Source organism: Muscardinus avellanarius (assembly GCF_963383645.1).
Source record: "Muscardinus avellanarius genome assembly, chromosome: 3".
Classification (NCBI taxonomy): domain Eukaryota; kingdom Metazoa; phylum Chordata; class Mammalia; order Rodentia; family Gliridae; genus Muscardinus; species Muscardinus avellanarius.
In genome coordinates this window covers 106,958,706-106,983,618 of record NC_137788.1, presented here as the reverse complement: position 1 = coordinate 106,983,618, position 24,913 = coordinate 106,958,706, and the positions used below count along the sequence as shown (strand labels likewise).

The 24,913-nt window shown below is 38.0% G+C and overlaps 1 protein-coding gene and 1 pseudogene across 3 annotated transcripts in view; both read left to right on the top strand.

Annotated features, from left to right (window-relative positions):
• Positions 1–24,913, top strand: part of GDAP2 (ganglioside induced differentiation associated protein 2) — a gene marked incomplete at both ends in the record, with an annotated part of 49,513 nt that overhangs the window by 9,905 nt on the left and 14,695 nt on the right. For both annotated transcript variants that reach the window (XM_080691155.1, XM_080691156.1), the window contains 6 exons: positions 294–370; positions 2,908–3,067; positions 5,561–5,717; positions 18,049–18,125; positions 19,025–19,101; positions 23,760–23,899. In XM_080691155.1, the coding sequence (XP_080547281.1) occupies positions 294–370; positions 2,908–3,067; positions 5,561–5,717; positions 18,049–18,125; positions 19,025–19,101; positions 23,760–23,899 (688 nt within the window). The remainder of the gene's footprint in view (positions 1–293; positions 371–2,907; positions 3,068–5,560; positions 5,718–18,048; positions 18,126–19,024; positions 19,102–23,759; positions 23,900–24,913) is intronic.
• LOC308261023 (glycerophosphodiester phosphodiesterase 1-like) lies at positions 22,017–22,887 on the top strand (annotated as a pseudogene). The gene is made up of 2 exons: positions 22,017–22,517; positions 22,603–22,887. The product of its transcript is annotated as a glycerophosphodiester phosphodiesterase 1-like (transcript).

The window sequence follows — 24,913 nt, the reverse complement described above, 5'->3', positions numbered from 1 at the left end:
ACACACACAGAGCTGTTGGGCAGCTTCATTCTGGTGGATGAGGATTGAGGGCAGAGAAGATATTTAGTAAATAAAAAACTTCGTACACTATGTATAACAGTTGTACTGGAGGAAAGCAAATCAGAGAAGTTTTTGTAAAGGATAATAGTGTGACAGGCTCCTCTGATAAGGGGTTGCTGAGCAGAGACCTGAAGGAAATGAGGAGCAATCTATTACAAAAATAAAACTTTGAGGAGTTTGATTTTTTTATGCATTGATATTTTATTGAAAAATTTTTCTATTCTCTTCTTTAGGTACTGTAAGAAGATTCTTAGAGATTCATGGGGAAACCATTGAGAAAGTAGTATTTGCTGTCTCTGAACTTGAAGAGGTATTTTGCTAATTACTTTGCATTGTTTAAATATTACTTTTACTTGTGTTTCCCTTTGTCTGTTCATTATCTGTTTACTGAGTTTTTCACAACAATTCCTAATTATCTGTGCATATCTGTGCATTGGCCCTTGCCATCATTCATTGAAAAAGATGATATTGGAGTCCAGAAACAAGTCAAGGGGGAGCATTTTATTCCTATTTTCCACTGCTTTGCCGTTGTAGGTGAAGTCTTGCAGTGTGGTGTTGTCCTGTGTTAGCGCTCAGGACATCACCTTGTAACCTGAGCTTTGTTTGAGCAGCAAAGTTAAAAAACTCCTTCTGGACTGGTGAGGCTTTGGTTGCTCCTTCACTGCTCCTTGACTGGGCTCCCTGCCTGCAGCCCAGCCTTGGGGCTGGCACTGAGTTGTGAAATGTATATGTTGTATTTCTTTCTTTTTTCTTTTTTCTTTTTTTTTTTTTGGTGATACTAGGGGTGGAACCCAGGGGCTCTTCTATCTCCGGGCTACACTCCCAGGCCTATTTAATACTTTATTTGGAAACAGGGTCTTACTATATTGCTGAGAGCCTGACTAAGTAACTGAGGCTGGCTTCGAACCCGTGCGATCCTCCTGTCTCAGCCTCCCAAGCGCAAGGATTACAGGCTTGCGCCACCACGCCAGCTATGTTGTATCATATGTAGGTTTAAAATGTTTTGGCTTCATTCAGAATCAGTTTAAAAAGCCAGATCTTTATTTTTGTCTTATTAAGCTTTATTTATTTAGGGTGCTTTTTTCAATTTATCTTCTATATTTCTCAGGTTTGTATTTCTGGACATGTTACTTGGCTTCTCATTGTTTCATTAAAGTAAGAAAGGGAAAAAATAGTAAAATGTGAAAACATTAGAAGATACAGAAAATAAGAAAAAAATAGCTAATATACATTTTTTCAAAGATGATATACATATGACCAGTATACAGTATAAATTTTTAAACACAGGAGAAAATTTAAAATGTAAGTCCACACAAAAAATTGTACACAAATATTACAGCAATATAATATCTAAAAAGTACAAACAAATCAGATATTTAATTCATAAAATGTAGCATAAAAATATAATAAAATATTTTCAGCCAGCCGTAAGATGGAATGAAGAGCCAGATGTGGTGATGTACACCTATAGTCCCATTACTTGAGAAGCTGAGTCAGGAGGATCTCAGGTTCAAGGCCAGCCTCAGCAGTTTAGCTAGGTTTTCAGGAACTTAGATCCTGCTTCAAAAAAAAAAAAAAAATCGAATGGGCTGTGGATGTAACCCAGAAGTAGAACACCCTTAGGTTCAATTCCTAGATGTAGTACTAGTACATACTGCTAAATTATACTGACAACATTATATCAAAGAAACCAGACACAAAAAACACATATTATATTCCATTTTTATGAAATGTCCAAAATAAGCAAAACCATAGAGACATAAAAATTAGTGGTTGCCAGGAGTTGGGTGAGGGAAGAATGGGAGGGGGGGGTGATTGCTAATGGATTTGGGGCGATGTTAATATTCTGGAATTAGGTGGTGGTATGCTGATTTTGCAACTTTGTGAGTACATTAACACTGCATTTCATAGTTTCCACAGGTTAATTCGATAGTGTGTGAATTGTAGCTCAGAGTAAAAAAAAGAATCATACTATAAAACTGTGTCTTGGTCTTCTTACATATCTGCTTAGGACATAATACAGTCCTGTGGACAACACAAGAAAACTAAAGAATGACTTTTTGAGTGATTTATTGTTCTTGTAGGCAATGCCAGCATTCTTTTGTTTTTGTTTTTGTTTTACTATGTTATTCTTTTTTAGTATAGTTTGAAATAATTGATGAACAATGCTGAGTAATGATAAAATAATTCCTAGCATAAAGTAGTTAGAAATGTTTTTTAAAAAAACACAAAACACCTCAGGAACTAAACTTGGGTCACACCGAGCCTGATGGTGCACTGAACTTGCAGAGCTGAGTCTTGAAGGGCAGGTATCTCTTTAAGTGAAGGTGGGGAGGGGAGGAGGGCAGGAGGGGCAAGACTTAGACATCCAGGTTTGGTGGCGCAAGACTGGCTAATAGTTTCTTGATCTTAACTGAGGGTCCTAGATGGCATGCTTTCTGAGCTCAGAACTGGTAGCCAGGCATAGTTGTGCATTCCTGTTATCCCAGTACTTGGGATGCTGAAACAGGAGGATTGCAGGTTCAAAGCCAGCCTTGGCTGTTTAGTAAGGGTCTGAGAGCAACTTAGCAAGATTCTGTTTCCTAATAAAAAGTAAAATGGGTCTGGAGGTGTAGCTTGGAGGTAAAATGCCTCTGGATTCAATCCCCAGCACAACACACACACACACACACACACACACACACACACACACGCACACACACACACACACACACACACACACACATACACACACGCCTTTATTATTGACAGAGGCTGACTTCACTGTATATAGACAGCTTTAAGTGCTGCTCAGGGTACTTAATTACGCCTTTATTTTTCACAGAATGCCTTGCTTTTCTGACACAGGCTACTTACCAAAAGCTGCTACCTCTGTACTTCCCAAGGTCATTAAAGGAAGAGAGTCGATCATTGCCATACCTACCTGCAGACATTGGAAATGCAGAAGGGGAGCCTGTGGTACCTGAACGGCAGATTAGAATAAGTGAAAAACCTGGTGCTCCTGAGGGTGAGTTCTAGAGTTCTGCCTTTCTTAATTTACCTGGTATGCAAGCTAATGTCCCAATGAAATAAATCATTAAAGGAGTCAGAAGTTCAGCTTAGCCTGCGGGAAGCTCTCTATTGGCCAGACTTTAAGATCAAGACCAGTTTGGAAGTTTTCATTGCCTTATTCTTGTTGAGTTTTGTACTTTAAATTAAAAAAATAAATATGTAGGTAGATAGGTAATCAAAAATTACATCAAGTCTATGGTAGGCAACAGGTATTCCAAGGTGGATATAACAACATTCTCAGCCTTATGAAGATTACAGTCTCATGTGGGACACTGCTAAGGAAGTGAAGTATATTCTCATCTAAGATTTTAAACAGCTTTAACAGTGTACTTAAAAAACATAAAGTTAAATAGGAAGACAAGAATACTATAACCATTCGCTTTCTTTCTTTAGGCTTTATACTTACATAGGTTGAAATAGTGGGAGCAGAGCATGCTAGGATGAATCCAGTCTGTCTGAGTCTGTTGTGTGTGACAGCTTGCACTGACCTTCACGCACACGTACATCATCATAAGCCCCTTCCGTGAGACATGCCTCACACACCCAAGTGGTGGGACCTGACCTTGAGAAACAACAAAGGGGTTACCATGAGTTCTACTGTGAACACCTCCAAAAATGAGAACTTTCCAGACTCAGGGGCTCTTACCTGTGATCCCAGTACTTGGGAGGATCACAGGTTAGAAGCCAGCCTTCGCAAGCTAGAGAGACCCTGCTTCAAAATTAAAAATAAAACTTTCAAGAGCTGGGGTGTAGCTCAGAAGTAGAATGCCCCTGGGTTCCGCCTCCAGTACCTTCCTCTACCCCTCCAAAAAGTGAGCACCAAGCTAAAATCTGTAGGCTACCTGATTCCTTTTTACATGAGTAGACAGACGAATTGAGTTGAAGGGATTATAAGCAGCCTCAAATCAGGGAACCACACTTTGCTGAGCAGGTAGCTATGCACTTTGGAGGAGCCTCTAATAGAAGAGATCTTTGAAATATTTTCTGAGTCATTTGGAAATAATCGTTTCTATAGCTTCTTAAAAGTTCTTCACAAAATGCATTTAGTGTGATAAGGAACAGGGAATAGTAAAACCAATTTGAAATGGCATGTCTGGGTAGTAGATAAGACTAACTCATTAGGCAAAAGGTTCCCTTCTTAAAGAAGTTGGATTTGCATTTATATCTCAGAAAATATACCTTATAGACACAGACCTTAAGTGTTCATAAATATTTTCAATTAGTATATTAAATCTGTTTTATGTATGATATATATGATTGAAAATACATATCTGTTTTAATTAAAATGGGGTGTGTGTGTGTGTGTGTGTGTGTGTGTGTGTGTGTGGCTTTGCTTGAGGAGTTGAGGAAAGATTAATTTGCAGGGAATTTTTAATGAAATCAGGCTGTTATAACCTCCTCGCTGGTCACAGTGGTAGTGCAGACGCTGTGGAGAAATTCTATCTGATGGTCCACCAAGCTGGGCTGCAGGTGATGGCATTACATTGGGAGGTTGCCCACAGTCCAATGTTTGTTGGTCTGTTTGTTTTTATTGTTAACAGGTCCCATAAGGCAGTGGACATCATGATAAGAGAAGATCTGTTCCTAAGGTAGTGGCTTCTACTCACCAGACTCATAAGGATTGCTTTGATAGATGAGAAAGTTTGCTTCTTAATTTGTATTGAGAACTCTTAGGTACCAAATGATTGTGCTGGTATGGCCAATATAGAAAACCAGGATGCTAAGTTACAGTTGAAAGATTTCTTAGTGAATGTATGCCGTACCCTGTGGTCCTCAGAATGCTACCTGGCAAAAGAGCCAGGATTTATGTGCTGGTTAGTGAGATATATAAATGGTCCCAACCTGTTGTTTGTTTGTTTGTTTGTTTGTTTTTTGTTTTTTGTTTTGGGTTTTTTTTTTGCAGTATTGAGGATGGAACCCAGGGGCATTCTACCTCCGAGCTATACCCTCAGCCCTATTTTTTATTCTTTATTTTGAAACAGAGTCTCACTAAGTTGCAAAGGGCCTTACTAAGTGTCTGAGGCTGGCCACCAACCGTGATCCTCCCGTCTCAGCCTCCCAAATGCCAGGATTACAAGCGTGCGCCACCACGCCCGGCTTGGTCCCAACCTTTTGCTGCTTATACTTTTTGTAGTTGCTGTGCCATGGGCCATGTGATGCCCAGTACAGTCTAATTGCTTCTTTTTCCTCTGATCACTTTCTACTCTTCTTCCTCAAGTTACACCCAGATCATCTTGGTTTGATTGCACATATTCCTAAACCTGTCACACATGGACATCCATAGTTTTATAGATGCCTAAATCTTATTCGATTTCATTCTCCAAAACTAACCTTAATCAACCTGTGTTTTTAGTTACCTCATAGTCACTTCTTCAGTAGCAGTCACAGTCTGTGTCATTTACTCTAGTTTTCCATAGGCTCTCTGTTGACAGTAGTATTTTTGTTGCAGGTAACCAAGAAGAGGAAGAGGAAGGCCTGGGAGTTGATCTCTCTTTCATTGGCTCACATGCTTTCGCTCGAATGGAAGGAGATATTGATAAGCAAAGAAAACTGATCCTTCAAGGACAATTATCCGAGGCAGCCCTACAGAAGCAGCATCAAAGAAAGTAAGGCAAACTTCTTTGGACTCTTAGACAATACAGAGATGAGAAACGAGGAAGGGGCCTGACACCTGCTGAAAGGTTTATATACTGCATAATGTGTTCTCATGTATTCTCCATGACAGTCCAGTGAGTGAGCTACTCTTCTCATTCTTCTCATTTTGCAGGTGCAGAGCTGAAAGTTAAGTAATCTGTCACTGGTCATAGTTGATATGTGGTGAAGACAAGATTCAGACACACAACTGATTTTAGTCTTCCTCTCTACTCTCATGCTCGAATGTGAGGTTATATTTAAAAGTAGAAATTAGAAAAAGGGAAAGAAAGTTTTTCCTCTACTGTATTTTTTTTTCTTTTTCTTTTTCTTTTTCTTTTTTTTTTTTTTTTGGTGGTACTGGGGTTCCTGGAAACCCTTCTACCTTCGGGCTACACTCCCAAACCTATTTTATACTTTTTTATTTGGAAACGGTCTCATGGCTTTGAACCTGCGTGATCCTCCTGTCTCCACCTCCCAAGCGCAGGGATTACAAGCGTGTGCCACTATGCCTGGTTCCTCTACTGTATTTTAATTAAAACAAAGTTTTATTCAATTTAATAGAGTAGTATTTCTCCCCAACTTTTCCCAACAGCCTTATAAACATACATCTGACCTATTTCATTTTTTTCCCAAATGTTTTTAAAGCAATTTTCAGTAAATCTTTTTAAATATATAGATGCAACTTCTGGGCTTTTGACTAAGCTTTTCCAAAGATCAATAGTCTTAGTAAAAGGTACCTACTTTCCAAACAAACTTTAAGTAAATAGTAATAATAACTATAAATAGCTATGGTCCATTACCTTCCAAGGTTGGTAAAGGGATAATATCTCATAGAGTTGTTTGCACTAAATAAAATAGAAAATGAGTTTAATACATGGTACCTGTCAAGGTCAGAATTGACCAGTGCTGTTCTCTTCACTACTGAACAAGTCATGGAATGTTTTACCTTTGAGTTTTGGCATCTTCTGTCCCTTTTGACTGGAGTACTCTCATCTTTCATTTCTGCCCATTCACCAGGTTTAGCTCAGAAGCAGTTGCCTCTGGAAACTGTTAAGTAGAAAAAAGCATGCCCCCTCCTGCATACTTTTACCACACACTGTGCTTACCCATAGCATAGCATTTACTATACTATTTTTCACTGATGTCTGACTGTTGTTTTTCTCTATTCACAAAATGGGAGTTGGACCAGATGAGATTATGAAAGCCTTACATATTTAAAATATATGTCACCTCAGTCCCAGGTCTTCACTCAAAATTGCCACTAGGGGGCAGCAATGCATAGCTTTTTCAAAGGAACAGGTCACAAGCAGTAGTTTCAGTGGTTTCTAAAGTTGGCTATGTTTAAGAAAATTGTGGCAGATATTTTTCTTTAAATACAGTGACTGCTTTCCCCCAATGTCACTTCAGTCTCAATCACTCGAGCTCATGTGCACTCAACTCCTCACCTTCCTTTTCTCTCTCCCTCCTTCCTCCCTCCCTCCGTGTGTGTGTGTGTGTGTGTGTGTGTGTGTGTGTGTGTGTGTATTTTTTTTGTGTGTGTGTGTGGTACTAGGGTGGAGCCCAGGGGCTTTTCTTCCTTCGGACTATACTCCCAGACCTCTTTTATATTTTATTTGGAAACAGGGTCTCACTAAGTTGCTGAGATCCTCACTCAGTAGCTGAGGCTGGCTTTGAACCTGTGCGATCCTCCTGTCTCAGCCTCCCAAGTGCAGGGATTACAAGCATTTGCCACCACACCCGGGTTAACTCATATTTCTTAAATAAGGAACTAATTTTTTTTTTAGTTTAGTGATCATAGCAAATTTTTTAAAATCTTGCAAATATTTTGTATTTGACCTAACAGAAGATAGTTGGATTTTTATATTGCATTTTAACTATTACAGTAGGTTTTATGGAGAAAGTATGGAAAGAAAGTCCAGCTTCACCCAAGTATATATTAGATGAGAAAAGAGTATTGGAATAACCTTTTCAAATAATTGGTGCTATTTTTCTTTGATACCACACAAAATATGATAAAGGATAGCTTCTTCAAGTTTAACTGTAATGTGAAATCTCAAACCATATCCCTGAATTTTTGTGTTCTGCTTTAAATTGTGTTGTCCTGACCCTGCACTATGAACAGATGTTATTGCATGACTTTACAATAAAATACTTAGGTCTTTTGGAAAATACTGATTCACTGAACTCTTTAGATCTTCCATATACTGACACATTTACCATACAATATCAAATTATTATATCTACTAATATCCACCCCAATCTCATTAGAAAAATTTTAAGTATTAAAACTATTAAGCTTTTTTTTTTGTGTGTGTGTGTGTGGTACTGGGGATGGAACCCAGGGGCCTTCTACTTCTAGGCTACCCTCCCAGACCTATTTTATATTTTTATTTGGAAACAGGGTCTCTTAAGCCAGCACGGCTGGCTTCGAACCTGCACTGTCCTCCTGTCTCCGCCTCCCAAGCGCAGGTATTACAAGCGTGTGCCACCACGCCTGGCTAAAACTGTTGAGCTTTTTATAGTGATAAGAATTTCTCAAAGATTATATATATATATCAGGCTTTATCATAACAAGTATTGTTATTTTCTTGAAATGATGGGATCCTTTTATTCATTTTTGGGAAAACAGTTCATGTTGAAAAACCAGTTTGTCTCATAGTCAATCTGTGAAGTAAAACTGGTGTTCCATGAAAAAAGCAACTAGTTGAGCTTGCCCCTCAGATAACCCTACAGCACTTTTCTTTACCACATTGTTAGACTTCAGCATCGAGAAGTGAAGTGCCATATGTGCTCTTTCCATTTTGTCACATAGTCATAATAAAAAGCTGTGTTCTAAATAAGTTTTACTTCTTCCGCAAAAGCATTCTTAAATGAAACTGGCTTCCCTGCCCCCACCCATAAGTATTTGGCGGTGAAGAACCCAATAGCTACTAATACAATTTAGTGACACTGCCTTGATTTGAGCTAAGGCCTTCACCACAGTGAAAAAGACAAGCGTCTTAGTTATAAATATAGTTTTGACTTTACAGCCCTCTAACAGTATCTCGGGACCTCTGGAGGTCTGCAGCCACAGTGAGAACCACTGGTCTCTGGTGTCACACCAGTACTGTATAGTTGGAAGGACAGTTTTCCAAAGTGGAGTTCACAATCAGTGAGCTTTATTTTATTTTTTTATGGTACTAGGGATTGAACCCAGAGGCTTTCTACCTCCAAGCTATACCCCCAGCCCTATTTTTTATTCTTTATATTGAAACAGGATCTCACTAAGTTGTAGAGGGCCTCCCAAGTTGTCAAGGTTGTCCGCAAACCTGTGATCCTCCTGTCTTAGCCCCCCAAGTACTAGGATTATAAGCATGCTCCACCGTGTCTGGCAATCCGTGAGCTTTCGAGTCACCAGAGGTGCTTCTTCAGAGTCCACGGGTCCCACACCAAACCATCTGAATTAGAACTTCCATGAGGTTTTGGTGGGGTTTTTTAAAGTTTTTTAGATAATTACTTTTTGCCTTAGTGTGACCCCTTTACATGAGGTAAGCTGACCCCACAGAATGGTTTGCCCATAAGAGAGCTAATTAACAAGAGCCTTCAAAACAGCCACTGTAGCATCTCTCCCTTCTTTATCACCATCTTCAGCCCATCTACATAAACCAACTGCAGAGAAGTTGTGAAAGGACTAGTGTGTTTTGTTTGTTTTTATTCACAAAGAAAGAACTGCATGGTTATCACCTTTCTCAAATCAGTCATATTCTTTCTCTGTCTCTCTTTCATCACACACACAATTATATACTACATACCTTTTTTCATTTCTGTGTGAAATGGTACAGATAATGGGGAATTTTGAAATTTATCTTTGGGCTGGTTGTCTGCCTTACTTTTGTTAATAGGTTAATTTCACTTAGTAACTATTAGACAAAGTTATTGCATATTTACTGAGTCTATACTTTCTGGAAAGGACTCCCAAGATGTAGCTTCTAGGAAGGAATAGGAATACAGCGCCTAGAGCTTGTCCTGTGTGCTGGTGGGGCCTTCATCTGGAAAGTCACATGGATTTCAGAGGGGAAACATATTCTACGAGATAACAATCTACATACAGACATAAGTAAAGTAGTCCCTGCCTTCTGGACGCGAGCCATGCTCCCACATTGAGGCAGAAGTCGTGAGCAGCCTCTCAGAGTATTCTGCACATCCAGTGGGCACGTACCTGCAGCACACACCGTGCTTCCCAAAGCCCGGAGCAGGAAACAAGGCTAGGAACCTCTACCCATCACTCGCCTGGAGTGATATACCAGAATCAAAATAAGTTCTCATTTCCCGTTTTTATGCCATGTTCCCATTTTCCTTTGTTAAAAGAAAAACTTGAGGGGAAATTTTAACAGAGTTTATATGAACAAAGAGGCAGTCATGATTCCAGCAGCACTCAAAACCAGAACTACTTCAGAGAGCTTTGTTCTAGCAGTGTGAGTGACAGGCTTTTGTAGCTGAATGCAGAAGCAAAGTAAATCAACTGAGGTTCTGCCTTAGTATATACATAGTCATTGTTTTATAGTGGCTTGAACTAAATAGTTATTAAGTCAAATAAACACATTTTTTAAAAAAAGAGGAAAGCCAGCCATGGTGGCACATGTTTGTAATCCCTGTACCTGGGACCCTGAGACAGGAGGATTTCAAGTTCACCACCAACCTCAGCTGCTTAGTGAGGCCCTCCACAATTTAGTGAGACCCTGTTTCAAAACAAAGACTAAAAAATCGGGCTAGGGGTATAGCTCGAAGGTAGAATACCTCTGGGTTCAATCCCTAGCATCACAAAAAAGAGGGAGGGGGAGAAGCCAGGCATGGTGCCGCATGTCTAGAATCCTAGTTCTTGGTAGAATGATGCTGGAGATTTTCCAGTTTGCAGGTCCACAGCTAGCTCAGCAACATATTGAGGTCCTCTACAACTTAATGACCCTGTTTCACAAAAAAAAAAAAAAAAAAAAAAAATAGGTTGGGGTGTGTAGCTCAGAGGTAGAATGCCCCTGAGATCAATCCCATACCACCAAAAAAAATTTTTTTTAATTTTAAGAAAAGGAGGGAGAAAAAGAGAGAGGGAGCAAGGCAACCAGTCCAAAGGTAAATTAAAGATTTCCAATTTTCCGTACAATTTCATGTTTTTCACAATTACTTGATTGGCTTAATCACTGTTGTTTGCCTTACGTGGATATATGATTGGCCTAAGCTCAGTTTAGTTTTTCCTCCCAGAACTAGTCAGTTAAAGGAAGGCCTCTTGGTTATACAGCTACATTGCTGTGTCAGGATTCCTATACAGAATCGGCTGCAGATCAGGGGCCTCCTGCTCGTTTTGCTTTAACCGTAGTAATGGTACTTTTGAAAAGCCTGAGGGAGTGGGGGAGGTCTGACTGTTTTCAAAATCTACTAAGACTTATTTTCACTGTTCATTCTTCTCTCAGAGTAGTCAATGACATTTTCTAGAGGTTTCCTAACATGTGATAATGCATAAATATATAATCTACTAGATTAAATGCAGAACCCGAGAGGAGAATCCAGCAGAAATTAAAGAGATTTAGAACGTATAACTATTATCCCTAAACACAGCTTTTTTCATGAAAAAATTATGTTCATATAATAGATTTTGTTTTGAAATAATAACTAAGTATTTCTTAAAATTATTTTTATTTTGTATATGGTACAGATTGGTGGATACAATCAACAAACAAAAGGTCTTTAGGGTCCTTAATAACTTTTTAAAACAATGTGGCCCTGAACCAAAAGTGTTTTAGAACTGATGACTAAAGCGTATGAATTCATGGTATAACTGAGCTGTGAATCAGCTTGTTGCATATAGCACCGAGTTAAGATTGCAGGATGTAGGTTTGTTTTCTCTTTTTTTTATAAAAAAAAGTCTTTTATTTTCATATATTGAGTGTGGTTTCCCTGATTAATCAGATTGAACATATATTTTTTCTTTTTTTTTTTCAATATAACTGAAAAGTTTATTGCAATAATGAATGTTAACATCAGAAGAAATTTTTATCTAGAAATATTTATCTTAGATACATTAAACTTTCACACAAAATGTAAACATAGATTATAAAATGTTGGTAGTAGAAGAGCTCTTAAACAGTGTGTGTGTGTGTGTGTGTGTGTGTGTGTGTGTGTGTGTGTGTGTTACTAAGCATTGAACCCAGGGGCATTCTACTTCCAGTCTACACCCCTATACCTATTTTTATTTTTATTTTTTTATGTTTTATTTTTTTATTTTTTTATAACAATTTTTTTATTGAACATAAATAGTATACATTTACACTATATTTGGTGCCCTCCCCCCCCGCCCCCATTTTCCCTCCCCCCCACCAATGGTTGTCCAGGTTAACCATGTCTTATTCATAATTTTACACAGAACATATATTTTTTCATCTCTGAGATGTGAATACATTTTTAGTTAGTATATCTTTTTGAAAGCCTTTTATCAGTAAGCTTCTCCCATCTGTAACAAAACTCACAGTCACATGATTGGCAGTAGTTTAATACCATTCCTTTCATACCATTCTCATGCCACATTGCTATGTCTTTGCAGCAATTCTTTTTTAAAATCTGAAAAAAATTAAACATTTATTTAATTCTTGTCTTAATATTTTAAGACCTTTTGGCTAATTGTGACTCTGATTTGGACAAATCATAAGATAGAAGTTGGCTTACTTATAAGTCTTAGAAGCAAACTGGCTATTGTTCTTTTTAAATACACATTTGAAACTCTTAATTATTTTCCAGAAATATATTTTTTTCTTTTATTACTGTACTTTGGTTGACATAGGATCCAGTTACCTGTGAGTTGTATGTCATTTCCCACAGGGGAAGAAAAAAAATTGTCTTGTTAATTAAGCAGTATCTCTGAAGCCCTCACTAGTGTGCCAGATGTTGTGCTAGAATACTGCTAGTAATAAAGTAGCAAAAAAGAAAAATAACCATGGTGCTCATAGAGCTTAGGGTCTTGCACCAGAGAAAATGTTAAATTATAGGTGCAGGGTACATGCAGCACATGTTTAGCAAGGGTCTTAACCAAGTCGGGGATGGGGCAGTTGTGTGAGATCTGGGAAAATTTTAATTCCAAAGACAGAAATTTCCCTGGGCTATTGATCTTAACAAACGGGTTAACAATAATTTAGTTTAAAAGTTTTTACATCGCCGGGCATGGTGGCGCACTTTTGTAATCCCAGCATTTGGGAGGCTGAGACTGGAGGATCGCGGTTCGTGGACAGCCTCAGCTTCTTAGTGAGGCCCTCTGCAATTTAGTGAGACCCAGTTTCAAAATAAAGAATAAAAAAACTAGGGCAGGGGGTATAGCTCGGAGGTCAAATGCTTCTGGGTTCCATCCCCAGATCTGCAAAAAAAAAAAAAAAAAAAATTTTTTTTTACATCACTCAACTTTGGCTCTGCAGGTTCATGGTAAATGATTAACTGCAAGAAACTGCTCGTGTTAGCTTTGGGAGAACAGTGTTCAACCTCAGCTGATTGCAACCCACTGGAAACAGCTCAGCATTTCTGCCTTTAGGCCACACTGGTGGCTGCTTTTGCTCCCATTTTGACATATTTTATATGATTGTCTACCCATTATTTTATTTTACCTAGCATGTAAAAGAGATTTCTCTATTTGGAATAAGCTGTAGGGGAACCAGAAACTATTCTGACTTGGTATTTTCCTTTTTAGCTTTGTTTTGGTTTTTGAACTGGAACAAAGGATCACATGTCTTGATTGAAATAAAACACAACAAAAAATACAATTCCGTTTTTTATTGTTTTGTTTTTGATGGTACTGGGGATGGAACCCAGAGGCAGTCTACCTCCGAGATATACCCCCAGCCCTATCTTTTATTATTATTATTATTATTATTATTATTATTATTATTATTCTTTATTTTGAAAGAGCATCTGAGTTGCAAAAGGCCTCACTAAGTAGCTGAGGCTGTCCATGAAGTACAATCCTCCTGTCTCAGCCTCCTGAATGCTGGGATTACAAGTGTGCATCACCACGCCCAGCTTGGTTCAGTTTTTAAAAGATATACTAGAAAATGTAATATATTCTTGAAGTAATGCAGTTTAGAGGAGGGTAAAAAGAAAAACACTGTCTCTTTTGAGGAAGGAGATAGGATCACATCTTTTTTTTTTAACCCCCTCTCAGCCCTTTAAAAGAAAAAACAATTACTAATTGTACTTACACAATCTATAGGGGGAATGGAGGGCACTTAACTAGAATAAAGAAGAAACCTGATAATGATTGTTACCAGTCATTACACTGACACTAACCTCACAGTCCTTAGAAACCAGAGTAGCCTTAGTATCTCAGCAGTGATTTTACTTTTTTTAAGCCATGACCCCTCTAAGAATCAGAGATAAGTCAGATATGGTGACACACACATGTAATTTCTGTACTTGAGAGGCTGAGATAGGAGGACCACAAGTTTGAGACCAGTCTTACCAACTTAGGAAGACTTTTTCAAAATAAAAGTTGAGGGGGCGGAGGGAGCTGGGTTGTAGCTCAGAGGTAAAATGCCCTGGGTTTCAGTCCCCAGTAACAAAAGAGATATAAGCTATAAACTCCTTCTCTATAAACATGTTCATGTTGATTTTGCCAACTACAATTTGTTAATAATCACTGATTATGGGTGAAAAACTTTTAAAGCTTATACTATTTCAGGGTTCACATCTTGTACTAAAATAAATGAATTAATAATAAGATTTTTCATTAAAAATCATAGACGAAGAACTTTAGAAAGTAGAGCCATGAAGTTTAAAGAAAGTATAAAGTCAATTATAGAGTGAGAGCAGGTATCCACAATACACACAGACCATCAAATGATGAGTATCAAGAATATGTGAAAACTGGGAGTGATGTCATACCAGTACTTGGGAGGCAGAGACAGGAGGACACAGCTCAGTGAGGCCCTCTGCAACTTTAGTGAGACCTTGTTTCAAAAAATAAAAAATAGGACTGAGGGGTAGCTCAGAGGTAGTATGTCCCTGGGTTCCATCCCCAGTACCAAAAAAAAAAAAAAAAAAGGAAGAAGTTGATGATGATGATGATGATGATGACGACGAAGACGTCTATGTGAAGAACTACAAATCAATGAGGAAAGAACAAACAACCCAACAGAAAAGTGGATGAGCATCACACACAGGAGGAAACCACATCCAGGGAACGTGGACAGGATCAGTTTTGTTAGTGATCAGAGCAAACAGGATGCCTACAAACATAATTGGCAAAAGTTAGACCATTTGATAACCCAAGTGTTGAAGAGGACAAGGATTCACAGGGCCTCATTTTCTGACTATAACAGTGTATTATTGGTATAATGCTTTAGAAAAGAAATTTGGCCTCATCTTCTAAAATTGACCATACCCTATAACCTGTAATCATACCCTATACCCTATAATCACACACATGTATATCAAAAGAATAGATAAAACAAGTATTACTGTTCACAAAAGCAAAAACCTGGCAACAGCACACTGCTCATTAGTGGAGTTGTGAATGAGAAAATTGGTTTTCTTATAGTGAGTCAAAATGCATTATATATAATAGTCAAAGTGAACAACAGTTTTGAAGCCCAGTTGTATGGACAAACCTTAGCAATATAAAATGTGAAAAGGCAGAAGGTCCAAAAGATTACATACAGCACAATAAGATTTCTAATAATGTAAACAACTAAAAAGCAAATTATTATATTGAATACTTATAAGTTAATTAAAATAGTATAAAAAATAAGACAAGGGATGATAAACACACAATTCCAGATGATGGTGAGAGAAGTAGGGGGTTAGAATTGGAGATGAGCAGCTGTGTGGTTACATGTAGTTTATTGTAAAGGTGTTAATTCTTGTTTGGGGTGGAAGATTTTAGGGAGTTTATTGCTTCATTAAAAATAACTTAATCAGCCTGACATGGGGGCACATGCTTGTAATCCCAGCATTTAGGAGGCTGAGACAGGAGAATCGGGTTTCTAGGAGAGCCTCAGCTACTACTTAGGCCCTTTGCAACTCAGTGAGACCCTGTTTCAAAATAAAGAATAAAAAAATTGGGCTGGGGGTGTAGCTTGGAGTTAGAATGCCCCTGGGTTCCATCCTCAGTACCGAAAAAAAAAAAATTAATCATATAACGAGTGAACTGTGCATGTAAGAGTATTTTGAACCAAGGATGATCTACTTTTTGTACCTTTGTTACAGTTTAAAGAATTTTTTTCAGCATTTATTGAACATATAGTTTTTGAGTATCAAAAACTGCCCCAGAGCCGGGCGTGGTGATGCATACTTGTAATCCTTGCGCTTGGGAGGCGGAGACAGGAGAATGGCACAGGTTCAAAGCCAGCCCCGCTGGCTTAAAAGACCCTGTTTCCAAATTTTAAAAAAATATATGTATAATAGGTCTGGGGGTGTAGCCCGGAGGTAGAAGGGTTTCCAGGAATCCCGGTACCACGAAAAAAAAAAAAAATACCCCAGAGATTGTCCAGAAATACAGAGACAAGACATATTCCCTATCTTGTGGTCTAATAGAATGGAAGCACACATTGTCATAAGTGAGTAAAAGCCTTGTACTGATGAGAGTAGGCGCTTTTAGGGGGAAAAGAAGGTATTTGTTTCTACAAAATTCTCTGGGACTTGTCTCCATTTCTTACCCCTCTTACCCTCTTCCTACAGCAGTTCCTCTCTCAGCATACATATTTGATAGACTATTTAAACGTCTGGTGGGCTGCTTACCTCATTCTATCTTCTTAGAAAATCAGTTGACTTTTTGTAGTATGTGTCTCATGTATTCAACTTTAAACTCTTTGAAACCAAGAGCCTTTTTATTCATCCCAGGTCAGGCCCTTCCCAATAATCATGTCTGTTTTTTTATTCAGCAAAGATTTGAGTCCTTACTATGAAGCAAACATTGTGTTTCTACAATAAGTCTTTGAAAAATTAATAGATAAATGAGTAGAGTATGGAGATTAAAAGGTATTTACCAAATTTCTATTATTGTTGGCCCTTTGTATCCATGAGTTCATATTTGTAGATTCAACCAACCATAGATAAAAATACTCAAGGAAAAAAGGCTGTAAATAACACAATAATAAAAAGTAGTACAGATAAATAACAATATAACAACTATTTACACACATCTACATTGTATTGTGTATAGTCTAGAGATAATTTAAAACGTAAGGATTTTATAATTATATCCCATACTACACCATTTTATACAAGGGACTTTAGCATCTACTGATTTGGGTCCTTGAAGCAGTCCCCCTCAGGACCAGGAGATGACTCGATATGCTTTTTGCTAAGACCTGTGGTGATGATAAAACATTTAATATATGAAGATAGACTTTTCTGTGTAGTCTTGTGTAGATTACTTAATTATAACACAACTAAAATTCAGAATTTTATTTAAAAAAAAAACACATTTGCTTGGCATGGTGGTACATGCCTGTAATCCTAGTGCTTGGGAGGCCAAGACAGGAGGATCACAGCCTCAGCAATTCAATGAGACCCTGTTTTAAAATTAGAAAATAAAATAGGACTGTGGGTGTAAGTCAGAGGTAGAATCTCTGGGATCAATCTCCAGTACCAAAAAAATTTCTTTTTTCACATTCTATTTTGTTTTCTTTTCTCTTTAAAGATTGCTTTTTTAATTTTTAATGGTGCATTGTAGTCATACATCTTAATGGGGTAAAAGATGGTGGAGGCATACAACACACATCACACAATTAGCCCTTACCCAGTTCCTGCCCCATTCCCTCCTCCTTCCTCCTTCTCATGTTCCACATTCTGGTTTTGATATTATAACTTACATGTTTTTATATTGTAACAATTTTTAACAAAATATTGTAGTTATTTATTGATTGATTCATTTATTTATTTATTTATTGTGGTACTGGAGATTGAACCCAGGGGCATTCTACCTCCAAGCCACACCCCCAGCCCTATTTTTTATTCTTTGTTTTGAAACAGGGTTCCACTGAGTTGCAGAGGACCTCACTAAGTAGCTGAGGCTGGCTGGGAACCTGCAATCTTCCTGTTTTAGCCTCCCAAATATTAGAATTACAGGGTGTGCGCCACCATACTTGGCTTATTATAACTATTCCTAATTGTATCTTATAATTTTCATAATACTTAAGACATTACATCATATTAAGTGAAATAAACCTTCCTCATTTTAATAAAAGAAATATCATTTCTTTAGGGTCATGGAAAAAATGCAAAAATTTGTTCCCATATGCAAACTTAATTTACAAGAGCTTATTTTAATGATTATATCCTTCATTTGTCTAGTTATAATCGCTGGTTATGTCAAGCACGATCTGAAGATCTATCCGATATTGCTTCTCTGAAAGCTTTATACCAAACAGGTGAGTTTAAGGATATGGTAACTTATTCTTTAATTAATTAAGGGCATGCATGCTTGATATTATAATTTACATGTTTTATATTATAACAAAATATTGTAGCTATTTATTTATTTATTTATTTATTTATTTATTTATTGTGGTACTGGAGATTGAACCCAGGGGCATTCTACCTCCAAGCCATACCCCCAGTCCTATTTTTTATTCTTTGTTTTGAAACAGGGTCTTACTAAGTTGCCAGGCATGGTGATACATGCCTGTAATCCTAGTACTTGGAGGCCAAGACAGGAGGATCACAACCTCAGCAACTAAATGAGACTCTGTTTTAAAATAGAAAATAAAATAGATTTATTCTATCTATAAATAAATTGATTTTATGCTAATAAAGATAATTTTTGCTCATTATTAGGATCTTAAGAAAATGTCATCCTATAAAATTTTCAATTTATGGTCCTACTTTGTTATTACAAAAAACAAACCTTATGTAAATATAAGGGAGACAGCAAAAATTCACAAATTCTCTTTTTCTTTATTGTTAGTTTTCTAATTTGAGTGCTATTTAGGTTTTCCTGGATCACTACTAAGTTGAGGTGAGCTTAAACAAAGATACACACACATACACACACACACACACACACACACACACACACGGCTGTCTCTGATTTAAAATCTTTAAGAGGTCTTAACTTAAAAGGGTAATGATCAAGACCACACAAAGCAAAAAGAAAGAAAATATTGTTTTCTATAGAGCAAAAAAATCTAAAGATGAATATGAGAAACTTAGATTTCTTAGTTGTCAGTCTTTTAAATATGTGTAGAATATTTTTATACAGCCAGAGCCCTGGACAAACAGTGCTCATGGAATGAAGTGTCTGGGTACTGATTATATTTCTTATTTGTAGGTGTAGATAATTGTGGTCGCACAGTGATGGTGGTAGTTGGAAGAAACATTCCTGTCACACTGATCGATATGGACAAGGTAAGCTATAGAGAGGTTCTCTTTTACAAATAATGTATAAGTAGGGCGTGAGTTTTGGAATCAGGGTTTACAACATGAGGTGAAGTTGACTCTCTGGTGGAATAGCAGCCCTGGGTCTATGAGTCAGCTGATCATTTCAGTTAAGTGAGGAGCTTGAGTTTTCTCTTTAGGAGAAATAAAAATACCGGAACACTGTGATGTGATCACCAGATACACAGCTGCTTTGTTTCTGATTATGATATAACTGGCAAGTGTCCAGCTGGAATCATTCTGTATAATTTACAATCAAATTCAAACTTTTTTTTTTTCTTTTTTGCCGTACTGAGGATGGAACCCAAGGGCATTGTACCTCCAAGCTACACCCCAATCCTAATTTTTAATCTTTTTATTCTTTGAAACAGGGTCTCACTGGATTCAAAGGGCCTCACGAAGTAGCTGAGGCTATCCTCAAACTGCCATCCTCCAGTCTCCACCTCCCTAATGCTGGGATTACAAGTGTGCGCCACCACACCCAACTAAATTCAGACTCTTTTGAAAAGAGGAAAATTAACACTTGAGTATCTTTTGGGAGAAGAAACAGCAATGTAGATTACCCAAAATAGCATAATTTTATAACCCCTTCAAAATTAGCTAGAACTTACAAATAATAATTATCATCAAAGATGAATTGAAACTATACAAGTGATTATATCCATTGACCCAGTAATTCCATTTCTAAAAACTGCACTAGGAAAATAAGCCACAGTGTGAAAGTGGCTGTAAGCCCTGAAATTGCTGAAAGTGGCGTGGTCATGCAGGGGACAATTAACTACGAAAGGAAACACACAGATCTTCCTAGAATATCAGTTTTATTAGAAACTTGAAAGAGTAACTGCTCAATAAATAGTAACCACAGTAAAAAAAATAAAATAAAACCTATATACTAAAAAATGCAAAATAACACACACTTTTAAGATATAACAGTTTTATAAGAGCTAAGTGCTTTGACCTAGGCCCTCATCAGATTTTAGATCCCTGGTGTTTGAGCAAGAAAAAAACATGTGAAAGCATTGAACCTGGCTTATTACTCAAAGGGCCATTTGTAGCAGGAGGTTATAACTTAAATTTCTAACAAAATTACGATATAGCCACAAATTAAATGTTCTATAACCCTTAAAATTTGTGGTTTTAGCTGACCATAGTGGTGTGTGCCTATAATCCCAGTACTTGGAAGGCTGAGACAAGAGGATCACAGGTTCAAAGCCAGCCTCAGCAATTTAGGAAGGCTCTCAGCAACTTAGCAAGACTCTATTTCCAAATAAGAAGTAAAAATAAAATAAAGCTGGATTGTAGCTTGAAGGTAGAATGCCCCTGGGTTCAATCCCTAGCACACACACACCACACACACACACACACACACACACGCACACGCACACACACACACACACACACACACACGATTATAGAGGTGAGTACATTAGAGAAATGTTTATCTCAGTAGGAGAAAAGGTGATACATTAAATTTTGTATATTCTGACCTTAGTTTGGTTTTTGTTTGTGTTTGTTTTTTAATGTGCAAATGTAAAAACTGGAAGTAAGGCTGGGTGTGGTGGCGCAGGCTTGTGATCCCCATGCTTGGGAGGCGGAGACAGGAGGATCGCACAGGTTCAAAGCCAGCCGCGCTGGCTTAAAAGACCCTGTTTCCAAATAAAAAGTATAAAAATAGCTCTGGGAGTGTAGCCCGGAGGTAGAAGGGTTTCCAGGAACCCCAGTACCACCAAAACACACAAAAAAAATCTGGAAGTAAATAGCTCAAAATGGGTTTCATTGTTTTGGGGAGAACTTGTCTTTCACATTTTCCCATCCTATGGCCATTTATTCTTATGACAAAAAAGTTTATGTTAAAGATGGGGAATGTGAAGCCAGAAGGGGGTATCCTAATTATCCTGCAGTAGGGTAGAGAATGGACCGAAGGAAGAAAAAGATGCAATCTGGTAAATGGAGAAATAAGAATATTAAAAATGCACACATACACACACACACACACACAAACACACACAGACTAAGCAAGTGCAAACTATATCAGTAGGTTTCTATTTACAGTCTTAAATTGTGTGTTCTTCATAATCACTGTGGCATTTATTCTCATCATCAGTAATGTGATTGACACCAATAAAAATATAAATCCCTGTATTTGATTTTAGTGTGTACCTGCATGGTATTCTGGATATTATTGTGCTTCGTTTTATATAAAGTAATGATATCTATTTTGAGGTCCAAACCCAGTAGAACTAGAAACACACTATATTTACTTAATGCCTTCTTCTGTATGCTCTGGCAGTAGCTGGATCCTCAGCCATGTTGATGCCAAGTACTCACCTGAGGAGGAATTAGGACACAGCCTATTTTATGGTGATTCTTTGATTTGTTACCTCTAGCTTCCTCTTTGTATTGTTTACAGCTGAACCACTGGGTCATGCCAGCTATACCTATATTGGATCTCAGTTTTGTTGTTAGTGTTTCTCTGAAATTCCTTGTAATGAAGTATTTCTCTAATCAGCCAATCAACCTGGCTCATATTAATTTTGAGCCTTTCTGAGCTCCAAAAATGCTCCCCAGCCTCTTGCTATCTACTGCTAAAACCTGTTCCAATTTCCTTATTCAAATCATTAAAAATGAAGAAAATTGCCCGTAAAGTGAGTCAGTGTAAGCCACTATTCATTTGTATGCTTATTTATCATCATCTTTCGTACATTAGACCCATGAGTCAGTATCTCAGTAGAGACTGCAAAGACTTTAATCAAATTCAGGCAGAAACCTTAAGAATTATTCTAGAGCTGGCCCCCTCAGAGGCTACTGGCTGCGGCCAGGGCCTTGGCTCTCCACCTCCCTTCTCTCTGTCCAGGGCTCCTGGTGGTGTCGGTGCCTGCTCTGGCATGTGGGTGGGGGAGGGCCAGGGGCTCTCCCAGGCGCCTTCTCCTTCCTGCTCGTGCTAACATACAGCCGCTTAGGTGTTTGCCTCCTCACCTGCAGCCTCTTCAGCTTTGAGCTGCTGCTCTCCACAGGGCCATACAGGTGCTCCATCCCTAGGACCACATCTCAGCCATTGTCCACCGCGGTGGCAGCCACAAAGGGCTCAAGAACACACTGGCAGCCACTCTGTAAGCAGCCAAGAATAGAGCCATGGATGTAGAGCTGGACATTGAATTTACTTCTGATGGGATTCCTGTCTTAATGCAGGATAACACCGCAGGCAGGGTGACAGATGGGCTGACTCTGTGATTTGACATTTGAACAAAGTAGGAAGCTTAATCCTGCAGCAAGACACAGACTCAGGAATGATTTTCCTGATTAAAAGATTCCTTCCCTGAAGGAAGCTGGTGCAGAATGCCGAAAACATAACCTCACGATCTTCTTTGATATCAAAGACCATGCAAATATGACCACTGATGAGCTAAGGCCAATGTGAATGGGATTTCCACAACTGTATAACAATAGTATTAGACTGCTCTTTCTTTCCAGAAGTGATCTGTAAGATGAGACAGACAGATGAGAATATAATAACAGCTTTAACTCAAGGATCCTGGAGCATGAGCCACACAGAAGGCAAGAAGCCACGCTATGATGCTTTCTGGGATTCCCTGTTTGTGGAGATGGACGGTTTGCTCAATTGGAGCTTGCACAATATCTTCCGGTATCTGTGTGGAATTTCAGCTTTCCTCATGCAGAAGGATTTCATCTCACCAGACTTTGAAGAAGTGGGCAGCTAAAGGAGTCCAGGTTGTTGGTTGTTGTCAGTACCTTTGACAAAAAAAGTTACCAGGAATTCTATCTTCATTCCAACTACATCACCAACAGCGTGTTTGAAAACTGCAAGCCTCATTTCTAGACTTTACCCAGCAAGGAAACACAGGTTTGGAAACTGCCTGTTGGCCTCATGCAGGGATATCAAAATACCCTGTGTGCCAGCCCGAGGCCTAGAAGATAAGTCAGCTTACACATCAGTAGTCAGTAATTGCATTTTTACCCAAACTAATCAAAGCTTGCTCCATGGAATGCCTAAATTCAACACTGTCACTCTTGAAAATCTCTATCTGAAAAAAGGCACAACAGCCCAGCAAAGATAAACACAATGCGTGGTGCCACTGGGGTGCAGAAACCCATGCTTGGGACTTGCATGATCAGGCAGAGCTATTGTAAAACTTACCTCAGTTAATTGATTTACTTGAAATATTTGCATTCATGAACTTTGTTCATGAGATACTGTAGGTGTCAAATTTGTGACCATACTAATAAAATCATTACAAAGAAAACATAATAAAATTTTCAAAATTCTACTTCTAAAGACTTTGATATCATTATCCTTGAGGGAAGCATGGTAGGTTATCTACAGTTCTTTGCAGTAGATCAAGCATTATGCCGGAGGGTAGAGACTGGTTACTCTCCATCACTTACAACAAGACAAAAAGATTGTACTTGGACATCTGTGAGAAGTATTAAGTTCTGGGATGACTCGCTTTCCTGAAGATGTCTTTAAAGAGAATTGATAACTCATCAGTTGGATGTGTTCATCTGCCTTCACTGGGCATGGCTGAGCTTACTCTTCAGGGTTTGCCCCCTCTTGGCTTTTGTGATACAGACTTTGTGCAAAGTAATCTTCAATTTTCTCTCTCTTTCAGGCTCTCCTATATTTTATCCATGTAATGGATCACATTGCTGTGAAGGAATATGTATTAGTGTATTTTCATACACTGACCAGCGAATACAATCACCTGGACTCTGACTTCCTGAAGAAACTCTATGATGTTGTTGATGTCAAGTGAGTTAATTTTGCAAATTTTAAAGGGGAACATAGTCTTCAGTTTCTAATACTTAGCAATAGCTAATGTTCTTGTATATTCTCTGAAAGGGTGGCACATGTAACAAAGACATTTATCATACAGAGATGAGATATTTTAATCTTAGGAAGCTGTCCTTAACTTGTACTTATTTTTCATCAAACTCATGTGTAATCTTTTCCCAGTTTTAATAGCTTGGAAGAATTCAGGGGTTATTACCAATCTTAGATAAAAATAACAGAAATACTGCTTCCTGTTTCTATGGTGTATAACATTTATGTAAATTTGATTTTAACGAATAGCTCCTAAGTTTGTTAGAGGAATTCTGGCTAAAGCCAGGCACAGTGGCTCAGCTAGTTGGGAGGTTGAGGCAGTAGGATCACAAGTTCAGCTTAGCCTGAGCACTTTAGGAAGATTAAAAAATAAATAAATAAATAAATAAATACAAAGGGCTGGGTATGCAACTTAGTAGTAGAATACCCCTGGATTTCATCCCCAGGCACCACAAAAAAATTAATATAAATAGTGAGAGAAAGAGAAATACTGGTCTGCATTTGAAAGATAGGAAAATATTGACATTCTAAAAAATGAAGTATATTGCCCAAGATCTCAAGGAAAATGCAGAATTTGGACTTACAGGCTACTGACTTGAAGCTAGAACATAATTTTTGTTAAGACATTTTTCTTTTGAACTGATAATAGAAATTTTAATGAAAAATATATATCACTCCACTACAGCAAGATCAAAGGTAATACTTTCAATTTTTTCTCAATAATGTATTCCTTAAATACAGAGGCACTCTACCCTCCTGGTAGCTATTTTGTTGCTTGTAGCATCAAAGTGTCTTTATGGATTATATTTTATATTTAAATACAAAAAAAGGCAAATTACCGTAAACTTCTAAACTTCTAACTGCTTTACTCTTCCCAGCAAATCTCATCTTAATTAGCAGTGTTAATGCTTTCCTTATCCAATGGATACCTTTTAAGCTTGT